General features: G+C 41.6%; 1 protein-coding gene across 9 annotated transcripts in view; it reads left to right on the forward strand.

Annotated features, from left to right (window-relative positions):
• Window positions 1–10,896, forward strand: part of LOC106096539 (cadherin-12) — a 94,101-nt gene that overhangs the window by 31,104 nt on the left and 52,101 nt on the right. For all 9 annotated transcript variants that reach the window (XM_019355847.2, XM_025904271.1, XM_019355845.2 and 6 more), the window contains 3 exons: window positions 2,994–3,113; window positions 5,767–5,934; window positions 6,057–6,244. In XM_019355847.2, coding sequence (XP_019211392.1) covers window positions 2,994–3,113; window positions 5,767–5,934; window positions 6,057–6,244 — 476 coding nt within the window. The remainder of the gene's footprint in view (window positions 1–2,993; window positions 3,114–5,766; window positions 5,935–6,056; window positions 6,245–10,896) is intronic.

Consider the following 10,896-nt stretch of genomic DNA (forward strand, 5'->3'; position numbering starts at 1 on the left):
AATAGGAAGAGGGTCATGTGACACATCAAACTTATTGGTAATGTCACAAGAAAAACAATGGTGTGCTTGGTTTCAACGTCACTTTATTCTGTCATGAGTTATTTACAAGTTTCTTACCACTTATAACATGTGTTCAATGTGCTGCCCATTGTGTTGGATTGTCAATGCAACCCTCTTCTCCCACTCTTCACACACTGATAGCAACACCGCAGGAGAAATGCCAGCACAGGCATCCAGTATCCGTAGTTTCAGGTGCTGCACATCTCGTATCTTCACACCATAGACAATTGCCTTCAGATGACCCCAAAGATAAAAGTCTAAGGGGGTCAGATCGGGAGACCTTGGGGGCCATTCAACTGGCCCACGACGACCAATCCACTTTCCAGGAAACTGTTCATCTAGGAATGCTCGGACCTGGCACCCATAATGTGGTGGTGCACCATCTTGCTGGAAAAACTCAGGGAACGTGCCAGCTTCAGTGCATAAAGAGGGAAACACATCATCATGTAGCAACTTCAAATATCCAGTGGCCTTGAGGTTTCCATTGATGAAGAATGGACCCACTATCGTTGTACCCCATATACCACACCAAACCATCACTTTTGTTGGTCCAACAGTCTTGGAGGGATTCATCCAATGTGGGTTAGTGTCAGACCAATAGCGGTGGTTTTGTTTGTTAACTTCACCATTCACATAAAAGTTTGCCTCATCACTGAACAAAATCTTCTGCGTGAACTGAGGGTCCTGTTCCAATTTTTGTTTTGCCCATTCTGCAAATTCTGTGCGCCGATCTGGGTCATCCTCGTTGAGATGCTGCAGTAGCTGGAGTTTGTAAGGGTGCCATTTGTGAGTAGCTAATATCCGCCCAAGGGATGTTTGACTAATGCCACTCTCCAGTGACATGTGAGTGCTACGCTGTGGGCTCTTGCTGAATGAAGCTAGGACAGCCACTGATGTTTCTTCGTTAGTGACAGTTTTCTTGCGTCCACATTTTGGCAAATCCAACACTGAACCAGTTTCACGAAACTTAGCAAGCAGTTTGCTAACTGTAGCATGGGAGGTGGGTGGTCTCGTAGGGTGTCTTGCATTGAAATCTGCTGCAATGACCCGGTTACTGCGTTCACCAGATATCAACGCGATTTCGATCTGCTTCTCACGTGTTAACCTCTTCGACATGTCAATGGCTGTGAACAAAGAGAAACTTGTAAATAACTCATGAAAGAATAAAGTTATGTTGAAACCAAGCACACCATTGTTTTTCTTGTGACATTACCAATAAGTTTGATGTGTCACATGGCCCTCTTCCTATTGAAAAAACAAAAGTTGTATCCAAGATGGCCGACTTCTAATTGGCCACCATGGTCACCACCCATCTTGAGGAGTTTGCCCCCTCACATATACTAATGTGCCACAAACAGGACTTTAATATCACCAACCATTCACATGTTATTGTGGTGTATCCATATAAATGGCCCACCCTGTAGTTTCTGGTTTCCCTCAGTGTCGCCTGTTTTGTCCCCTGGAAAACAAGTCAGTATGTTCTCTGGTGTCTGTAGCGTCACATGTCTCAAAACAGAATTGCCAGAGTGACAAGTGTGTCACTGAGTCGGGAAAAACGATTAGAGACATGCAAGTGTAGGTGGTGTATGGGGGGCTTCTGTGTCACCAATTCACTCATCAGGGACCTTCTTCAACCTTATATTCCCAGCAGGTCCCTGAGGTCTTGTGACCAGAGCTTGCTGGTTGTCCAGCACACTAGAAAAACAAAAGGTGACAGAATTTTTTTTTCTGTGGCTCCCAGACTCTGGAACTCTCTTCCATTGAATTTGAGATCTGTAGACTCTGTCAGTTCTTTTTAAACTTGCCTTTGGTTGATGTTGTTTTATGTTTTATGTTCTAGCTTCTGTGAAGCACTTTGTGATTGTATCTTGAAAGGTGCTATATAAATAAAATTTTCCTTTACTTTACTTCATCCTGTTTTCCTTCCTGCCCAGGATAATATGCTGAGGGAGAGCTAACGGTGGCTACACTACATTTGGCTGCACCGACCCCAGGGGCCTGGCTATGGGTTTTTCAATGGTGTGGCGCTGGGTTTTAATTCGGTGATCCTGGCCTCCAGAGCTGCAAATAGGCTACATTTATTATAACTATCATTATTACTAAATGAGGCAAAGGAGTAACTAAACATCTCACATTAAGCAGGAATGTGCAAGAGGTGCAGGTGAAGAGGCCATGCTACTAGCAAGTCAGCTATGAGCTAAGCTAAACTAGCAAATCACTAAAGTGAATACTGTGAATGTAATTAGCAGGTGAATAAACAGAGAATGTGCTTTGGATAGAGCACGTGAAGATTTCACTATGAAATCAGACTTTATCTACAAGTTTTTAAATCAATTGGCTACACAGATAAGCTTCACACTGTGTAACAGGAAGCGATACTCTGGCACACAGAGAGCGAACACCAAGTGACCCTACAATATCCAGAGCCTTCAGGAACTCGTGGCAAATATCACCCACCCCTGTGGCCACCAAGGAATTATTGAACTAACTCAGTGATAGGCAAGTTGTGCCCATTTTCCCACATTCAGTTTCCTTTACATAAGAATTTAAACAAAACTATTTTGTCAGTATTGTCCTCTTACATATGGTGAACCTCAATAGTGGTTCACTTCCATGGCCACAGATGCATAAAATCAAACGGGCTGCAAACATTTGGGAAACATTGGGTCAGTGAATTCCAGTGAGGTACCATGATAGGATGCCATCTGTGCAACAAGTCAAGCTGTGAAATTTTCTCTCCACTTAATATTCCACAGTTAGTAATTAGTGGTATTATAACTATGTGGAAGCGATTAGGAGTGACAACAGCTCAGCCACAAGGTGACAGGCCAAGTAAAATCACAGAGCACGGTCAGCAGATCCTGATGTACGTAGCGTGCAGAGACAAACGTAACCTGTATTGACATAATCTGTGCAAACATGTTTGTGTTTAGGAACCTACGTGACACAGGTGACTGCCACAGATGCAGATGACCCTACATATGGCAACAGTGCTCGCATTGTCTACAGCATCCTTCACGGCCAGCCCTACTTCTCTGTGGACCCCAAAACAGGTGACAGGACAGCAGCTGGAACTTTTCTGTTACAAAGCAAGAATAATGTATACAGTTGTACTAACAGAATCCAGACATCGCATGAAATTCAGTTCATTTCATGATACCTGAAGTGTTTCTCTCCAGTCCTACGCCTGAAGAATAAAACAAGCACCACAAAGACAAGTCACCATGTAAACATGACTGTTTCTGTTTCTATTGCAGGTCAGTGTTTACATTGACCTGCAACAGAAACATCTAAGAGCACACATACAGTGAAAACATTTTTCTAGTGTAAAGACCTTTATTGGAAAAAGCTGCCGGGCGTCCTTCATCAAACCACACGTTAAACTCGTGTGAAGAAAAGTAAACTTTGTAGCTGCTTCATCCACCACTGTTAGTTTCACACAGCAAACATCTACTGTAAAGAAACAGATATCAATATACATGTGACCCGTGGTAGGTACCTATTTAAAATAGGACAGAGCCGTAGGCGCACAGTCAGTTAAAAATGGTTTATTTTTAATACAAAATAAAAGTAACAGTGTAACAGCGGCACCTAAAAACAACTAAAAACTTTATTAAAAACGGTAAAGCTGTGTGATTGCCCGTGAGACAGGATAAGCGCTGCGGGGAACCGTTTAAGAACAAATCAATATATCACACGCATTAAAAAGGGACGGCAACTCACACATAACCCCAAATGGGCAAAACACTATAGAAAAAGGCAAATCTTCAGTGCCGTCTTCACTCAGGCCCACCGCTGTGCATGCAAAAAGCGACGAGACAAAAAAAAGGATTTGCTTTCCACGCAGCGCCTTCACCGTCTGCAACAATATATACATACAAAAAGGGTAAAAGACTAAAAGACAATCAATATCTATGGTGCCTACTGATACAGAAGAATAAAACAAGACACAACCAAAATCGACAGCCGCAGCAGTCAGTCTGTCGAATTACACAAAATTAAAACAAATTAAAATACAGTGATGTGTCGGGTCCTTTGCCCGCAGCCAAAAATCCACTTGGCAAAGCAGCAGCTCGGTACTCTGTAAATAAAGGCAGGAGATGACTTACGCTGGACAGTAAAACGCAGCGGGAGTTTCCCTCAACTGTATTGTTTTCGTTACCTGTCCACAAGTTCGCGTCACACCCTAATAAATGTGGATCAGTGGCGGTGAAGTCCACTACTCTCACAGGAATGCAAGTTTCCCACCTACAAGGGTGCAAATAACTGTAAATCTCTGCCAACAGCCAGAACTCGAGTGGTATATTTTTGTATAACCTACCGTTCTAACAGAAGTTTAGGGGGACCCGCATCAAGCTTTCATAGAAAGAAATTAAAAACACCAACTTGCCCAGCTTGGACCAAGCACTCGCAGCTACAGGTTTGCTAGAGAATACCTAATTGCCCACACCTGAGCTTATGAAAGGGACAAATGTCACATACACATGAACTGTGAACTTTAACTTAGATCACTCGCTGAAGGCTGACAGCAGCCTTCCACTTTCTATTAGAGTGAATAATTGTGAATGATTAAATTCAGTACTTACATTAGTTACTATGTTGTTACTTGTGCTACAAGTGGAACATAATAATAAAAATGAAACAGATGAGCATTTATATCTGTATATGCACAAATCCTCACGGCTTTCAGTATGTATGCTCGTACATACATATGTCAAAAAGAAGTAATAGAGATATCAAAAAGCAACAAAGGTGCTCGGTATGATAGAAGATTATCTGGTATGCACCTGCATGTAGGATGATGCTGAATAACCCAACAATAACGTTAATGAGTGTTCGGACCTTCAGTTTCACTGATTATTATGAAAGGATGAAAATGTGCACATACTCAAGCTTAGATGATTAATCATCTTCAGGCTGTTTAAATCAGAGTGCCATACGTCTTACTATTTACTGAACCTCAGGCTCAGATGTTTCATGACCAATCAGGCCAGTTGAATGTGAACATGAGGTCTCTGCACATCACACAGCCCTGCCGGCTACAGCAGGTGGACTCTAACATCTCTCTGATACAGTGCTTGTTTTGAACAGTGCACTGACGTCTTGATAGACCTTATAGTGGTACCTTGATGTTTAAGCTTGTAGTTTGTGGCCCAGCGCAGTGCAGCTTCTTTCTTTGGGAATATGGAGAAGCTGACCAGGATAGTGTGGGGTAATGACCTTTCGCCAGATCTGGAGGTCGGTCGGGGTTTGTCGGGCTCTTTCCAAGTCACATGATGTAGGGAAGACTGGGGCTACAGTCTGCACTGATACCTCCAACATAAACTTTAGAAGGTCCTTGCCATGCTTGCTCCCTTCAGGAATGTTTAATATACAGAGATTAACTGTCTGTGAGCAGTTCTCAAGATCATCATTCAGTGCAGGAGCAACTGGTTTTGGTCTTGTAATGGTGGATTTGGCTGCACTCAACCATTCACACTCATCACCGGTTAAAGACTTCACTGTTGTTTGTAACTCGTCCGGGGATGCCTGTAGCAGTTTTATGGGGGGTACGGGGATCACTTTTTCGACACAGGGCCATTTTGGCTTTTTCCCCCCTTAATAATAAACTCCTTCATTTTGTGTTTTCTTGCGTTATCTCCATCTAATATTTAAATTTCTGCTTTGTTATAATGAGGTCTAAAATGTTAAACCAAATCCTTTCAGGTATAATTCGGACAGCTCTGGCCAACATGGACCGTGAAGTGAAAGAGGAATACCAGGTTCTTCTCCAGGCCAAGGATATGGGTGGTCAACTGGGGGGACTGGCCTCCACCACCATCATCAATATCACCCTGACTGATGTCAATGACAACCCCCCGCGCTTCACTAAGAGTAACAAACTCTTAGCAATGTCTAATTTGCTCATTGTTTGAAAAAAATCTACTCATTCATTCAGTTAAGTTGGACTAATAATAGTATTTAATTTGTCTCTTTTTACTTTCTTATTCTTTTAGGTATTTTTCATCTTCATGTACCAGAGTCAGCATCATTGGGTGCAGCTGTGGGACGAATTCAAGCCCAGGATTTGGATGTAGGCAGCAACGCACGGGTGGATTTTGCCATTGTTCCAGGAGATGAGGGCAACATGTTTGACATCATCTCTAATGGTCAAAGTCAAGAAGGAATCGTTGTTCTGAAAAAGGTAAATTCACCTTTTAGTGCACATTAGTTGCTTTCTAAGTGCTTCCTGCTGCAAAGCCATCCATTCACACAGCACTTTATTTTATGCCTTCAAGCTGATGATGGCAAGATTGTTTTATGCTGATGCAAAGTTCTTTAAATCGTGTGAATTAGACTGCTTCACAGTCACATTGTTAAATGTGGTTCATAGATCTAAGTGCTTTAAATTGTCAGTGAGAATAGAGAAACACTAACTGGCAGTCTAGTCCATTGTAATTGATCTCACTGGGGTAATACTGTGTAAGGGACTATTGTACACTGTACTGTATTTGTTCCTTCTTACTTTGTGCTCTGGTGACAATTTTGTTATTTTGTTGAATGAAAGACACATTTGGCTGACACGAGTATTTGACCAGGACTATCATCACAGTGATGAGTGTAGGACGAACGCTCTGACATTCCTGTGAGAGATAATGAAATGGAGGTGTAGATGAAGCCAAGAAACCAAATTAGAAATTTGAATAATTTAGACTAAATGTTTGCAAATTTATTCTAAATTAAAAACAAAAATGTAACTTGGATGTTAAAATTCATAGCCAGCATTGGCTGTAACAAAATGTAGAAGAAGTGCATGAACATTTATACATGTTACTCAGTTTATCCCTTTCACATTCATGAGCTTGACCAGTCCTTTATATTTGTATTTACAACAAAAAATATGCTTGTTTGGAGCTTATACCTGTTGTAAGAAATTACTTGACAAAAGCTGATGCATGCCACTGTCGGATTAATGCTATTGGAGGGGCTTCAAATGGTATGAACCCAAGCACCTATTTTAGTCTCTAAGTTCAGTTGTTTTACATTTTGTTTAATACACACTGACAATATTGCAAGAAGCTTACAACGTCTGGGACTTGACTACCAACCCTACTCTACCATCTGGCTGGGTTCTTTCTGTGTGGGGCCTGAATATGATGCCTGTGGTTGTTTGGGTTCTCTCCCAGTACTTCCTTCCACAATCCAAAAGGCATGCAATTGGTGGGTTTAGTGGGTTTAGGTTAGTGGGTTTAGGTTAATTAGTGATTCTAAATTCTAAAATAACACGTACCATTTAAATTAAACTACAGGAGAGTCTTAAAGACAAAAAGACCTTTATACAGCATCAAATCGCAACATCAGTCTCCTCAAGACGCTTTATGTGGTAAGGTAGACCCAACAATAATACATACAGAGAAAAACCCAACAATCAGATGACCCCTTATGAACAAGCACTTGGGTGACAGTGGGAAGGAAAAACTCCCTTTTAACAGGAAGAAACCTCCAACAAGTAGGCCTGCAGTGTGAGAGCGAAGTGCTCTAATAGGGTGATATGGTACTACAAGGTCATTAAGATAAGATGGGGCCTGATTATTTAAGACCTTGTATGTGAGGAGCAGGATTTTGAATTCTGGATTTAACAGGAAGCCAATGAAGGGAAGCCAAAACAGGAGAAACCTGCTCTCTCTTTCTAGTCCCTGTCAGGACTCTTGCTGCAGCATTTTGGATCAGCTGAAGGCTTTTCAGGGAGTTTTTAGGACATCCTGATAATAAAGAATTACAGTAGTCCAGCCTGGAAGTAATAAATGCATGAACTAGTTTTTCAGCATCACTCTGAGACAGGATATTTCTAACTTTAGAGATGTTGCACAAATGGAAGAAAGCAGTCTTACATATTTGTTTAATATGTGCATTGAAGGACATGTCCTGGTCAAAAATGACTCCAAGGTTCCTCACAGTGTTACTGGAGGCCAAGGTAATGCCATCCAGAGTAAGAATCTGCTTAGATACCATATTTCTAAGATTTTCAGGGCCGAGTACAATAACCTCAGTTTGATCTGAATTAAGAAGCAGAAAGTTAGCGGCCATCCAGGTCTTTATGTCTTTAAGACATTCCTGCAGTTTAACTAATTGGTGTGTGTTACCTGGCTTCATGGACAGATAGAGCTGCGTGTCATCTGCATAGCAGTGAAAATGTATGCTATGTCTTCTAATGATGCTGCCTAAGGGAAGCATGTATAATGTAAACAGAATTGGTCCTAGCACCGAACCCTGTGGAACACCATAATTGACCTTAGTGTGTGAAGAGGACTCACCATTAGGGCAAGCACAGAGATGAGTCCTTACTTACTGAGGTCAATGAGTCTCTTGATAGGGTCAGGCATTTTTCCTTGGTCCTGTACAATGAGATGATAAACATGTCAGCCAACTGACTACTTCTACAATACCTATACTGTGGTCACTCGTCTTTGATGCCATCAAACTGAATCTGAAAAAAAGAGGAAAGGTTTAGTACTCCCATATTTAAGCACAATGTGAAATGTGAAATACTTCACATTGCAAAAGGGAAGTACAAACAATTTCTTAATGGCATATAGTTTAATTTTACAACACAATGACTGTAAAATAAATCATGTGGAATACTTTTTAAACATGAAATTAACGGTCACAAACATGAATAAAATGTCATTTTTCTTTAACTTTCACACTGGATTGATATTTTTGTTTGTACCACACAAACAAAAATATCAGTAGTTGTCCTTTTAAAAAGTTCCCAGATGGTCCTAAAATTACACTTCAGAAAGTATTTTAGTTAAAATCACTGTAGACCAAACCTGGTGCTGAGAAAAACAATCCTGGTGTTTAGTTTTTCATAGAAAGAAGGCCTGTGGGGCATCCTCTCTCTGCAGACATGAGGTAACAAACCATCAGCAGGTTTATCTCGTTTCATCTCAAATTAGCAGATTATTTTTGTACAATTTTCATTTTTTATTTTCTAAATGACAATCTCCAATCTGCGGTCATTGATTTCCTTAAATTTTTATAGTGTGTGTGTGTGTGTGTGTGTGTGTATATATATACACATATATGTATATGTATGTATGTGTATGTATATATATGTGTGTGTGTGTGTGTGTGTGTGTGTGTGTGTGTGTGTGTATATATATATATATATATATATATATATATATATATATATATATATATGTGTGTGTGTGTGTGTGTGTGTATATATATATATATATATATATATATATATATGTATGTGTGTGTGTATGTATATATATATATATATATATATATGTGTGTGTGTATATATATATATATATATATATATATATATATGTATATATATATGTATGTGTGTATATATATATGTATGTGTGTATATATATATGTATGTGTGTGTATATATATGTATGTGTGTGTATATATATGTATGTGTGTGTATATGTATATATATATATGTGTATATATGTATGTATATATATGTGTATATATGTATGTATATATATGTGTATATATGTATGTATGTATATATATGTATATATATATGTATATATATATATATATGTATATAAAAAACACCCAGCACGCCCCTGCGGGCGGTTTATCCTTCAAGCTCGGGTCCTCTACCAGAGGCCTGGGAGCTTGAGGGTCCTGCGCAGTATCTTAGCTGTTCCCAGGACTGCGCTCTTCTGGACAGAGATCTCCGATGTTGTTCCCGGGATCTGCTGGAGCCACTCGCCTAGCTTGGGAGTCACCGCACCTAGTGCTCCGATTACCACGGGGACCACAGTTACCTTCACCCTCCACATCCTCTCGAGCTCTTCTCTGAGCCCTTGGTATTTCTCCAGCTTCTCGTGTTCCTTCTTCCTGATATTGCTGTCATTCGGAACCGCTACATCGATCACTACAGCCGTCTTCTTCTGTTTGTCTACCACCACTATGTCCGGTTGGTTAGCCACCACCATTTTGTCCGTCTGTATCTGGAAGTCCCACAGGATCTTAGCTCGGTCATTCTCCATCACCCTTGGGGGCGTCTCCCATTTTGACCTTGGGACTTCCAGGTTATACTCGGCACAGATGTTCCTGTACACTATGCCGGCCACTTGGTTATGGCGTTCCATGTATGCCTTGCCTGCTAGCATCTTGCACCCTGCTGTTATGTGCTGGATTGTCTCTGGGGCATCTTTACACAGCCTGCACCTGGGGTCTTGCCTGGTGTGATAGACCCCAGCCTCTATGGATCTTGTACTCAGAGCTTGTTCTTGTGCTGCCATGATTAGTGCCTCTGTGCTGTCTTTCAGTCCAGCTTTGTCCAGCCACTGGTAGGATTTCTGGATATCAGCCACCTCCTCTATCTGCCGGTGGTACATACCGTGCAGGGGCCTGTCCTTCCATGATGGTTCCTCGCCTTCCTCCTCTTTCTTGGGTTTCTGCTGCCTGAGGTATTCACTGAGCACACTGTCAGTTGGGGCCATCTTCGTGATGTATTCGTGGATGTTTCTTGTCTCATCCTGGACTGTGGTGCTGACACTCACCAGTCCCCGGCCCCCTTCCTTCCGCTTAGCGTACAACCTCAGGGTGCTGGACTTGGGGTGAAACCCTCCATGCATGGTAAGGAGCTTTCTTGTCTTGATGTCAGTGGCTTCTATCTCCTCCTTTGGCCAGCCTATTACCCCAGCAGGGTACCTGATCACGGGCAGGGCGTAGGTGTTGATTGCCCGGATCTTGTTCTTACCGTTCAGCTGACTCCTCAGGACTTGCCTGACCCTCTGCAGGTACTTAGTGGTTGCAGCTTTCCTAGCGGCCTCTTCATGGTTCCCATTCGCCTGTGGGATCCCCAGGTACTTG

This window comes from Oreochromis niloticus, unplaced genomic scaffold, assembly GCF_001858045.2.
Source record: "Oreochromis niloticus isolate F11D_XX unplaced genomic scaffold, O_niloticus_UMD_NMBU tig00000701_pilon, whole genome shotgun sequence".
Classification (NCBI taxonomy): Eukaryota; Metazoa; Chordata; class Actinopteri; order Cichliformes; family Cichlidae; genus Oreochromis; species Oreochromis niloticus.